The sequence below is a fragment of the Chrysoperla carnea genome, chromosome 1 (assembly GCF_905475395.1).
Source record: "Chrysoperla carnea chromosome 1, inChrCarn1.1, whole genome shotgun sequence".
NCBI classification, from domain to species: domain Eukaryota; kingdom Metazoa; phylum Arthropoda; class Insecta; order Neuroptera; family Chrysopidae; genus Chrysoperla; species Chrysoperla carnea.
Genome location: NC_058337.1, coordinates 48602698 through 48615781, shown reverse-complemented (window position 1 = coordinate 48615781; position 13084 = coordinate 48602698). Strand labels below are relative to the sequence as shown.

At 28.2% G+C, this 13084-nt stretch overlaps 1 protein-coding gene across 4 annotated transcripts; it reads right to left on the bottom strand.

Annotated features, from left to right (window-relative positions):
• Positions 1–2161: 2161 nt before the first annotated feature.
• Positions 2162–8968, bottom strand: LOC123304953. 4 transcript variants are annotated; one of them, XM_044886516.1, is made up of 4 exons: positions 8871–8968; positions 4865–5019; positions 4663–4786; positions 2162–2530 (listed from the first exon to the last, which is right to left on the bottom strand). In XM_044886516.1, the coding sequence occupies exons 1-4, from the start codon at positions 8898–8900 to the stop codon at positions 2393–2395; spliced, it is 447 nt and encodes a 148-aa protein (XP_044742451.1). In that variant the 5' UTR covers positions 8901–8968; the 3' UTR covers positions 2162–2392. The 4 variants fall into 4 exon arrangements, with proteins under 4 accessions (XP_044742451.1, XP_044742452.1, XP_044742453.1 ...); XM_044886517.1 differs by lacking the exon at positions 8871–8968 and adding an exon at positions 8752–8862; XM_044886518.1 differs by lacking the exon at positions 8871–8968 and adding an exon at positions 5684–5702.
• Between the last annotated feature and the right edge of the window lie 4116 nt (positions 8969–13084).

The window sequence follows — 13084 nt, the reverse complement described above, 5'->3', positions numbered from 1 at the left end:
ATAAATAAAACATATTTTATGTTTTTGTATTATGACTAAAATAAAATTTAATTTATTTTAATGTTGTAAATTTAATAATTGTTTATTTTGTAAAAATAAAAATCCTTATTTTAAGAAAAGAATTTATTTAGTTTAATTCACTTACATTTTACGTCGATGTTTAATAATGTGAATGAAAAAAATATATTAATTAATTTTTCCTCAATACTTCAATTTTCGAAAAATGAGTCAAAAGTTTTCTTCCTATGTTTTAGACCGACAAATAACAGAAATTGTATGTTGATAAATATCCTAAGAGATTTTTACTATTTGAATTTTTTGTATTTCAATAAATTTTAAGAAGAAAAAAATGTCAACCATTTCGAAAGCTGCAATTTTTTTATGGATTTGGTTGTCAATTACTTCATTTTATTAGTGTATACAGTAGGCAATACAAAAATCGTTCAAAATTTTTATAATTTGGTTGTTTCATGCCCAAAGTTTAATCATTTAATATGTCATTGATTACTCAATGCCTTTCAAATAGTAAAAATTCTAGCGATAACTATTTTGCTAATGTTTGTAAAGTTCGATCTTTCCAAATACAAGACTTTTTAACGCGTGATTACTTAAGTCGCTAGCAAGGCCATAAATGTAATAACAAGAGACCAAGATCATTACCTCGTTTTTTATTTTGCATAAAACCATCAAAAATCGATTCTACGGAACGCAAAACATAGGAAATGATTCCAAAAAATCCTGTTGTAACTGCACGTTCAAAAAGTGTCAAATAATTATCATTAAAATAAAAACTCTTCAATCCGACCCTGCTTATGTGGCAGGTTCATATCAAATTATTTAATACTTGTTGATTTATCTTTTGATATTCGTCTTAGTTCTAGTAAAGTTACAAACAAAATGGTATCGGTATATAACCTTTGAAAGTTTTCGGTAAACTTTTTAGAAGTTTTGAAATTTATCTGAAATAATACCAAACGCAATTTAAACTATCCAGCTACAAATAGGTCCAATGAAGTGTTTTTGGAAACCACCTGAGTAGAAGGTTTATTTAGAGAAAGGACTATTACGTTGATCTTGAATTATAATTTCTTCTTAGGATTGTTTAAAAATTGAGAAATGATAACTAATAAGGCACTAATTAAAAAATTTTTGTGGCAACAGAAAATAAAAATTTGAACTACTTCCTAACAACATTTGTTATATCAAATAGTAAAGAGAGACAATAATCTACTTCTAAAAACATGTCAATTTTAAGTAAATAATTAAATTCAGTCACTAGCCGCAATATATAATACAGTTTTATAGCTCCTAGAGCTAAAATGTCTAAAATCTTATATCTGAAAGAAAAAATTTAGAGATTTTATCTTTTTATTAAAAATCTTGTTCGTTTCTCGATTTGAAAAAAAAAAATCATTTTCTATGATAATTTTTATCCAAAACTTACAAAATTCGGACGAATAGTTCCTATAATATCGTAATCGACATACCGACATACCTTGGAACAAGTAATTTCTGAAATATCGAAATCGCATACAGGGGCTGATATCCCGAACGAATGTCAAAATAAACCAGTTTTTTATTTCTGTTTATTACTTAAAGTAATTATTAGGGGCTAATTAAAATCCAGTTCATTTAACGATTACATGAGTTTTTTAGAATTATCTCCATGAAACTTTGATAAATAATCTTTTTGTTCCAGATTTTATCTGATATATCCAAAATTACCCAAATATTAAATGAAACCGATTTTTTTAGGGGTTATACGAAATTTCATCAAATTTTTTGTTGTAATTTTCTTGTTTTTTTCAACAACGTAAATTGGAAATTCACTTGTTTGCATAATAGTCATTTTATATGAAAATTTTTCAGTTTTTATTTCAGAAAATTGACGTTGAAAATGAACCAGATTTTCTGGTTTAAAATTTGTCATGAGTTTAATACTGAAAAAAGTAGAACATTAAAAAAGTTACTATAGTCATTAACACGTAAAATGAAGTAAGGTCTTATATCACGGGCGTAGATAAAATATATTATTACTTACTCAAAAAATGCGCTTGAAAAGTACTTACAGTATACCCATCAAAAAATTTTCAGAATCCAGGCAATAGTTGATATAGTTTGAAATCAATGTGGGTCATATGTTATTAATTTAAAATGCTACTTAAAAACATAAAAAAATTACTTTATTAAAAATAGTACAGGGCCACTATTTCCAAAATTTCTGTTATATATTAGCACCAAAATTTGAGACTATTTTACATAAAATAATAATACATAAATTCATTTATATTTACTTCATTTGAATAACATTTAAATATAAATTCTCTTTTGAAGTATGTACAAAAAGTTAACACAGTAAAGGCAAATAAATTAACAATTTTGAATCTAATTATTATCCAAGCCGGTTTTTCAAAAATATCCGTTTATCTTCGGGTAAAACTTTTAATACTTTATCCATATCGACAGCTTTAAATTTGGCTAAACTGCTGTCGTCAAATGGTTTTTCACTACCAGGTGGATACATTCGCATCTGTAAAAATCGTGAAAATACTTCTAAAATGTATGGACAAATGAAATCAATTGGCATGTATTCGCGTGGAAAAAGTCTAGATATACCTATTTTTTTAATAGATAATTTTAAAAAAATTTATCCCGCCATTTTTTATAACGCTGGCGTCCATCTAGCATTGACATTACATTATATAATGTCAATGCCATCTAGCCTATATAACTCTAACGTCAATGCTATCTACTGGAACCATAAACTTATATTAAAAGCAGACTGATAGTGTTGTTATGAGAACAATTTCGTCAAGTTTGACGAATATTCACGGTTCAATCATAAAGCATACGTATTTATATTAAATAAATTTGGTTAAACAATCGTGAGAATATTTTACAAATAAACTTGGTTGTCAAGTTCGTGTCTTATTAAATTAGTTATACACTGTTGGCTGTTGGTAAATTTTTCATTTCATAATTATTAATTTTTCAATCTCTTTTTTCGGATAGTCTCATAAAAATAGTAATTTTAGGTAAAAATTTAAAGTATATCTAGATTTCTTCGAAATTAATTGGAAATTTTTGTACGTACCATAAAAAACCGCAAAGGGCATATTTGTATTGATGATATCAGAAAAATTTTAATAAAGGGAAGAAAATTGTAAAACAATAGTTTGAAATGCATTGAAAAAAAGAGTGTAAAAACATTTAGTTTTTTTTCTTAAAACTTAAAGAGTTTTAATACATGCATACAAAAAAGTTTGCCTTTCGACTTTGTTATTAACGATTTTGGTGAGTGAAACGGTGAAGCATTGAAGTCAACAAATGTCGTTCAATACCGTTTGAATAACTTAAAATCATAAAGAACAAGCCCCTTTTTGTGAAAGAAAATAACGTATCGCTGCATTCACATGATATTAAACAATCGAAAATTGATCTCATCGATCAATCACAACGACTAATAAATTATCATCGGTTATGATAGGTCGATATGATTAATTTTAAACTATTTAAAATTTTGTGAATGCTGCCATTCGTTTTTGATTTTAGAAATGAAGATGTTATTTACATAATAATAGTGGCCAAAATATAATTTTCTCGATAATATTTTTTATAAATTAGGTAGATTTGTTTTACATAGAATGAAATTCAAAATTAACTTCAGTCACAGACCTATATTTAATATAAGTCTGTGACTTGAATTTTGGTATAAAATATAGGATTAGTTTTAAAAATTAAAGCTACATGCTATAAAGCGTTAGAAACAAAGTAAGCATTAAATATTAGAAATTATCCAAGCTATTGATAGCAATAAGAATTAATATTAATTTGTGTGTTTGCCCAATTTCTTCTATTTGTTTAATAATCGTAATTCATGTCGCCTTTTAAATCACCTGTGTCCTTAGCTTTGCGTTTCTGAAAATAAAAATTGTAAAATTTGTCACCATTCCATCACCAGTAAAATTATTAAATTACTGTAAATTTTTTTAATGGAATTTCTTTTAAATTATGTTTTTAAAAAGCATTTTGCCTTAATTGATTTATAAATAATTAAAAACATATGAGCTTATTCCATTTAAGCGTAATTTTAGTAAAACGATTTGTTACTAATTTCTTTCCTTGTTTACAGGACCGTGTTTTGTACGTTAAAATGTTCAATAAATAACGTTAAAAAAAGCTTAAAATGGTCGTGTTTTTAATAATTACTGCTATGGAAACAGTAAAAACATTTTTACCAGTTTCTCTTAAAAAACTTGGGACTAATTCACTATATTATTTAAAACTTTAGTAAGAGGAGGAGTGTCTTTAAAATATCTCAGACACTGTAAGATATTTCACATCCAAATTTTGAAATTAATGTAAATGAAATTTTGAATAGAATTTCCCTAGACATTTTTTTTTAAATTCAATGATGGAAATACGGAATTGATGGAAATACGGAATTCTATTAGAATTATTTGTTATTAGTATTGCAATAAAAGCAATTTGACGATCTGCTACCAACGAAACATTTCAATATCATCCGATATATGACACGGTCCTGTTTGAACAATAATGAGTACTTAAGGTATGTGTATAATGAAATTATTCTTTTTAAAAAGCTCGAAATTTCGGATGTTCACCAAATAACAAATTTAAATAATTTGTATCATTTTTTACCATAATTCGATATTTCTCCTTGCATGCATATTCAGTTTCATCAACATCTTGATAACAATCTGATTTATAATCTTCTGGTATACCTTTACCTTCAAATTCACATAATCTTGATAATGGTCGTGCTCTAAAAATTATCAAGTTAATTAGTTGTTTGTTGTTTATAATTACCAAAAAAAAAAAAACAAATTTCTAAAACACTTACTTCACAATTAATTTATCAAAACCAGTTGGTTTATGAATGGGACAATAGAATACATCTGGTGTATTTTTATCGAATACAATACTTTTTCGCATCATATCACCAGCTTCCACAATCGTGACTACTAATAATATGCTAACTATCCAATTCATTTTGTACTGAAAAAGAAATATTTATTTACATTAATAAAATTTGAAGGTAAGTTGAATAAAAATTTTTAAGGTAAGTTGATTAAATAATTAATCTTCGAAAGTTTAAAATTAAAGGACAAAGGTAATTTTAAGAGCTCATTTCAAAACGATGTTGGCGCTAACTACAATAATTAATGAACCAAATTCAGGTGCCTGTAATGCATTCTATATAGTTTTTTTTTTTTTTACTTAATATACTTAGTATAAGCTTTAATATACTTAGTATAAGTCTGTAGCAATAACAAGTTTAAAATTTTGTTACTCAAAAAATATCATTATCCAAATGTACCTAATGGAATTTGGCATACACAATTTTAGCATGAAAACGTTCGGATTGCACTGCACTAAATTGTGCATACTGAATTTGATTACATTTTGACATATACAGGGCGTTATGTTTGGATCTGAGGCCTACTTTGCGAGATAATTAACAAAATTAATTAATATAATATTAATAAAAAGTAAATAACTTTATCGAATCAAAAGTCAATAAAATTTTGAAGGATGGTAGGAGGTTGTCCTATAATCTGTTTACATACATAAAACAAAAACACTCAAAAAATACCTAATATTTTAATAAAACAAAAACACTCAAAAAATACCTAATATTTAAAAAAATTGGACTACTTGCATCAAACTACGCACGTTAAATGATAAACATAATCTAATCGCAAAATTTTCTCAACAAAGCAGTTTTCGATTGCAAATTAATAACTTTTCCGAATTTGACTTTTTCTAAAAGTAAGTTGAATTACGGTTGATTTTGCGGACCTAATATATTGGTAGTGTCCGACCGAAGGTCGATTTTTGGCCGAAGCCGAAGCCGATTAATCGGCTATCGCCACAACCTTCGACCGAAGCCGAAGCCGAGCCGAAGGTTTAAAAACATGATTTTAAAACTTTAATATTAAAGTTGATCTCTACACGGTATACCGTGTAGACGGTATACCGTGTAGACGGTATACCGTGTAGACGGTATACCGTGTAGACGGTATACCGTATAGACGGTATACCGTATAGACGGTATACCGTATAGACGGTATACCGTATAGACGGTATACCGTATAGACGGTATACCGTATAGACGGTATACCGTGTAGACGGTATAGACGGTATACCGTGTAGACGGTATACCGTATAGACGGTATACCGTATAGACGGTATACCGTGTAGACGGTATACCGTGTAGACGGTATACCGTATAGACGGTATACCGTGTAGACGGTATACCGTATAGACGGTATACCGTGTAGACGGTATACCGTATAGACGGTATACCGTATAGACGGTATACCGTATAGACGGTATACCGTATAGACGGTATACCGTGTAGACGGTATACCGTGTAGACGGTATAGACGGTATACCGTGTAGACGGTATACCGTATAGACGGTATACCGTGTAGACGGTATACCGTATAGACGGTATACCGTGTAGACGGTATACCGTATAGACGGTATACCGTGTAGACGGTATAGACGGTATACCGTATAGACGGTATACCGTATAGACGGTATACCGTATAGACGGTATACCGTATAGACGGTATACCGTATAGACGGTATACCGTATAGACGGTATACCGTATAGACGGTATACCGTATTTCGTATGAGTGCCGAATGTATGACCGAAGGTGGTTTTTTTGGCCGAAGGTGGCCGAAGCCGAAGTCGAAGCTTCGGTCGGACACTATATATTGGTAAATTCATGAAAATACGCCACTCATACGAAATAGATATGTGACAATTTCTTAAATTCTTTATAATATTAGTCCATCTGTAAGTTGATTGTTCTCCTTGGTTCTCGGGTACATAGGTGGGATCAAAAATAGATACACGAATAGATATTATTGATTCCCAGAGAATAGTAAGGTGTCGGATATTATAATTTTTTATCAAAGTCTTAAACAATTATTGTTCTTAAACAATTAAAACAAATAATACTTCATTTTTTTAAAATTTTATGCAATTTTGTAAATTTAAATTAAATGAAAGGAAAGCCGACAATTACTATGATTGGAAAATCAACCTTGAATGACGTTGTTTCAAATAAAATAAAACCATTTGAAAGTGTTTTGCATCAGTAATTTTTTAATTACAATAAATAGATCATTTTTTTATACATAGATTTTCTAAAGCATTCAAACAATTTAATGATTATAATTTCTCTTCGGCATGGCAGTGAAGTGATTTTAATTTCAAATAGACAACTCTTTAGTTATATTCTCGAAATAAAGCATACAGAAAAGAATATAAACAAACTATCTCTCCTGACTCTCCTGAAGTCGAATGGAAAGACAGATAATTCCAAGATGGATGAAATTTAGATTATATTCTAAATATTTTGTTAACTAGTTAAATGTGTAACTAGGTTTACTAGACAAAAAAAAGTGTACCGTTACTACTCAAAGACGATTTTTTTACTATACGTAATTATCGAACCAGAGATTGCCAGCATTACCGATTACTTAAGAAAAGACGTAAAAAACATGAAAAATTGTATTTCTGTTGATTGATTTTCAAGCTCCAATAGAATATCACTTTTTTAATTGTATTTAAATTTTGTATTCAAATCAAACTGACAAGGTTAACTTACACATTTTGAACAAGTGTGTAGTTTTATTTTATTAACCTTAAATCACTTCAAAGTTTGTGTTCAATGCCAGTTTGTTTGGATTTGAGCTTAGAAAATTCTTAGAGATTTTAGGCGTAAGCAATTTTATTATCTCTATATCTGATCGAACAACCTTAAATTATTATGTATAATACATCTGGTTGCGTTTGATATTTTTTGTCGTTTTACCCTTAATAATGTAGGTAATAATTAAGATAATATTATAGAAATTTTCCAACTGATTTTGCGCAGAACTGAAATTAGCGCCACCTATCAGAAATAGATTGAAAAGCAAGATTTGTCATAATTACTAGTTTATTATTTAAATAAGGATTATAAGAATTTTCGTCTAATGTTTGCGTAATAATAATAATTGTAATTATTTTGCAAGATTTGCCATGATTACTCGTTTATTATTTAAATAAGGATTGTAAGAATTTTCTTCTAATGTCTGCGTTTTTAATTATTTTTCCTATTATTTAGTATACTATCTCTGGTTCTACACTCATCAAATTTTTGTTTTTTTTAAACAATTATTTTAATTTGTCATATTCATTTTTATAGCATAGTTCCCAAAGAAAAATTAACGAATTTTACAAACCAAAAAAATCGTTATTTCTACTAAGTAAAATAAATTGAGATTTTGGAAACTTTAATTTATAAACTAAATCTTCCCTTCCTAGCACCTGATAAAAGCCTAAACACGAAAAATCACTAAAACTGCAAATTATAATGAAACCATTGAAAATTATCTAATTAAAAGCACATTATCTTGAAACACTGTGTATATACAAAAACATAACCCTTAAATTAGATAATGCTTTGCGTGTTACACATAAAACAAAGGAGTAAAACCTTCAAATTTTCATCCATAAATCTAATTTTTACCAGTAACTTAATATAACATTACTAATAAAAATTTGATAGAAATTTGAAAACTCTTTCATTCAATATGTCACTAACAATGAAGTATGATTTAAGTAATTCCTAAATTATTTCTCACAATAAGAAATTTGTTAACACTAGCATTGAAATCACTATAAGGCCATTCAAATTTATAAATAAAAACAAAAAATTTTTACTCACAAAAATGTTCATTCACTATCAATTTATTATTATTTTTTTTAAACTCAATTTTCAACTTATTAACTAAATAGGTAACAAGATATGAATGGTAAGACTTGTAACTTCATACTAATACTTACATCAAGGTAAAAATAGGTAGTAGGTAACATAAGAATTGTAAGGTAAGAGTGAACTGTTGTTAATTCATTTTAAGAGTGTACCTATGACTAAACATTTTATATAGAAATGTAATAAGTATAAAAAAGTCCGTATTATGCTTTAATAAATAGTTTTGTGTGGTTTATTGTATAATGTACTGTTATTTTTACTATTTTTTTTTTGTAATTGAGTTTAATTTTATATTATCTGAGGCCTGTTGCTTTCATTTCATGAAAACAGCATACTTTTTGCGTTGGAGTTGAAAATCCTTATATTTTTACTGCGAAAGCGGGAAACGATAAGATAGATTGTAGTGCACTAGTGATTTTCTTAGATGCGGGAACACTTAGAAAATGAGTTCCGTTGTGATATCTAAAAATGATCAACTAAAAATTCATTGGTCATTTGGAACTGTTTAATAATACAAGGTTAATGCAATTTTCGCAAATTGACTTGTGCAAGGTTATTTACATAAACCAATCGGTGTATGTGAACGAAAGCAAGTTGGAAGCGACGACTCTAAGGTAGAGCGAGGGAAACGGCCGCTTTAAAAGTCAGATAACAAAAAAAAAAATTTATTATCAAATAAAAGTTAATTTTTGAAAAAGTTAACAAAACAATGAGCGATCTCTCCCTTTACCTTGATTAAGAGGTAGGACCGGCGTTGAAGAATCATCAACTTGAAGTTGATGCAAGACCAAAAATTTAGCTTAAGTAATATATGTTATACTAGAAAATTTGCATAAGGTTGCAGTATTTACGAGGGAGCGTACAAACGGGAATTCTTTTAACTTTCTAAATTAGTTGACTTGATATTGGCTACTTTTTTGTCTACCAAATGAATTTTGTCACTTTCCCCATCTCTGAAAACCAGTTAAAAATGATTTTGTGCGGACACATTATCTCAAATAGCCATGAGTTTGAATACAAACTTAGATTTTTTGGCCATAGCTTGATTTGGCCACTTATAACTTGTTTATTACCGATATCGGGCTGTTTAAGAAGTTCTCAAATAACTCTCGTTAAGTTTTCGCCGCATAGCAAGCGGGTACCCTACATGTCTGGCTCTTCGATTTTATTATAATATTTCCTTTATTATAACAATTATTTGCAGCCTATTGTATTTATTGAAAAAATTCAACATGCCATCAAAAGAGTAAGAGTTTCTTCGAACTTTTATTTATTGATCGCAAGGTACCTTCTTAATGAAAAACTGCACAAACTTCTCGAATGTGTAAATGCTGTATATATAAGTTCAGTTCATTTGCACGAAATTGTGCAAATGAACTGAACATGAGCATGTAATTAATCTAGCTTAAATAGCAATGACGTCAAAAGAATTTAATTCGGGGAGAGCATTAAAGATTGGCTGATACAAGTGGATTAATCTTCTCGTATCAAAAGTGAAGCAGTTATAGAGAAGCACGCTTCCTTTTAATTGTGGCAGCTAGAGTACTAATTCAGACTTTACCTTTCACCAATCTTGGATTAATGGCAATTTCACTGTGAAATTTGAAATGTCTTATGAATATCTAAGGAATATAATGGAATGAACCTGCTATAATCCAAATTATTTCAGTTTTCGAATACATTGTTCTCGAAAGAGTGATTTTTTAAATTACCTATCTTTAAAACATAAATTCGAGCTAATTTCGAATCAAACGAAATATTCATTCAGATATTATAAGTAAAAACACATTTACTTTTTCATTATTATTTAAAAAAATGTTTTGAACGTAGGATATTACAAAAACATTTAGTCGTGACTGGAATATTTTTATTCGATTTAGTATAAAAAGACCTTAGGTAAAATGAAGGATCCTTTAATAATATTTGCATATTAGTTAACTTGATTGTTGAGATCTTGTGTAGATATACGAGTTTCCATACTCAAAGTAACTTATTGATACACAAGTGTTTATTTTTGGCAAAAAGAAATTCCCAATCGCTTTTTCTTACTTCTAATTAGAAAGGGTTGCATGCCATTACAATTTTTGAAGGCAAATATCAGAAGAAGCGAATGAAATTTAAAAAAAAAACCTATTATATTATTTTTTGAGATAGGATGTCCCGTAGTTTCTACATTCGTACAATATAAATAATTAGACAATACATTTCAATGTATTGTCTAATTCTGTCCCAATACAGGTTTTCTGCAGTAATTACAACATTTAATTTTATGGGAGTATGAAAGTTGATATGGAGATGGTTTTTTAAGGGAGTACACTAATGCACTATTTGTAACAACAGTATACAATACTAAAACATTATATGTATACATATATTCAATACAAACACACACTGCAAATTCACCTCTAATTTCATTAATGATTTGCTAATTATTCTTATTACAAACTCTGATGCACAATTTGGGAATAACAAAAATGTCCAAAAAATTTTATTCATGCCATTGATATAAAACCTCTACATTTCGTAAAATAAAATAAAATCTGTGATTTCTCATAATGATCACTCTAAAAGGAAAAAAATTATTAATAATATCTTTGTTCTGGTTTTCCTCAGCTCTTTAAAAATTTAACTAGCTCATTATCATATTATAATCTACTAAAATGCGCCAAGTTTCATTAAATTCTCAACAGTAACTCTATGACTGAGAATACTAAGAATACTTAAGAAAATGTTAAAGCTGCTTTACTGTAATTTTTTTAATTTAATCAATGAGCTACCATATACGATGAGCATAAGAAATGTTATTTTAAGAACTAATAATGATTATTGTTATTCATCTTACTAATTATGTTTTATAAGAGTAACTAAACCACATGTAGTGTGGTTTATAAGAATGTTTGGCGGATTTTTATTATATAAAAACAACTTACTTATTTTGCACAAGAGAAATTTTACGAAAGGATTTTTATTTTGATCTTAGTATATTTATAAATTAAAAACACGTTCGTATATAGGCTTGGAGCTTCCTAAATAAGTAAAATAAAAATAAAACTAAAGAATTTAAAAAAACTACCAATATAACGAATTCGAAAGTAAATTGTCAAAGTTCTTAAACTTTTTTTTAAACATTCAAATTTTTAAATGACTAGAGTGATACCCACCCGCTTTGCTGGGTTTAAAAGTAAATATTGATAAAGGTATCTTTAGGCATCAATATTTCAAAAATTATGGTCGTATTTCAAAAACAATCGATCAATTTTATATATCGGAACGTCCTTAATTAAGGTAACAATTACGAATCTTTGTAGAGGCTCATTACCTTTCAACGATGTAGTTCATTCGCCTGAATGCTCCGTTTGTCTTCCATACCGAGAAACCTTTCTGGTCTGTATGTTATTCCAACCCAGTTGAGCAAGGACAGTTTTCTGGTTCGTTTGGATTTATAAATTTTTAATTATTAGTCTAATAATTTGACAGTAGATACTAAGGGCTTTTGTCACTTTACCACGGCTTTCTAGAAGGGCTTTCTAGTGTGCTATAAAATGTAAAAATTGGACAAATTGATAATTTAATAGTATTTAAATATTTCAATAAAGGTGTAATAATTTTGAGTGTAGACCAAAATAATGAAAAAATTATAAAAGCTAATTTTGTCATGAAATGGCTATATGGGTATAAAAAAATATTTTAAGTAACTTTTTCTAATAATTTTTTTCGATATCTTTAACTATCTCTGACGCTAGGGAAATATTAAGAGCCGACCCTGTTTGTCAATTTCTAGTAGGCTGAAGTTCAGATTTGGGTAAAGCATCTTAAAAAAAGTGACCCATCAAATCGATATGTAATTGTATAAAAATTTATTAGAACATATAAAATATATCCTATAAATAACGAAAATATAAGAGTGTCTTCATCATAAATGTAACACACTGTATATGCTCTAAAAAGTTATAAATAAATAAATCAAATAAATAAGATTAACAGTTAAGTTTTCTTTGGAGTTGAAATTAAACAGTTTATTGCTTTCGAAAGGTACCTATTCCCTTTAAAGAATCCCGTAAAAAAAAGTTTCCTTTCATTACGAAATTACTAATGAAAATTAATGTGCGTACTTCACAGTAACTATGCGTTTTTTTATTGGATGTTTTTCCCTAAATAAAAAAAAAAATTTTTTCTGTGTTGATTAATTGTAATCGTGTACCTTCATATTCATTTCATACGGTTCATGAAATTAAACTGTTACACATCAAACAGGTGACATCATAACGATACTTTAATAATAATT

What these genes read in the sequence shown, in the direction of transcription:
- LOC123304953 (XM_044886516.1), bottom strand. Translation starts at nt 8,900, where the DNA reads ATGTTACCTACTACCTATTTTTACCTTGAT. An exon ending in CTACCTATTTTTACCTTGAT is followed by an intron (nt 5,020 to 8,870) that starts GTAAGTATTAGT and finishes TTTCTTTTTCAG; the next exon opens with TACAAAATGAATTGGATAGT. An exon ending in TTTGATAAATTAATTGTGAA is followed by an intron (nt 4,787 to 4,864) that starts GTAAGTGTTTTA and finishes GATAATTTTTAG; the next exon opens with AGCACGACCATTATCAAGAT.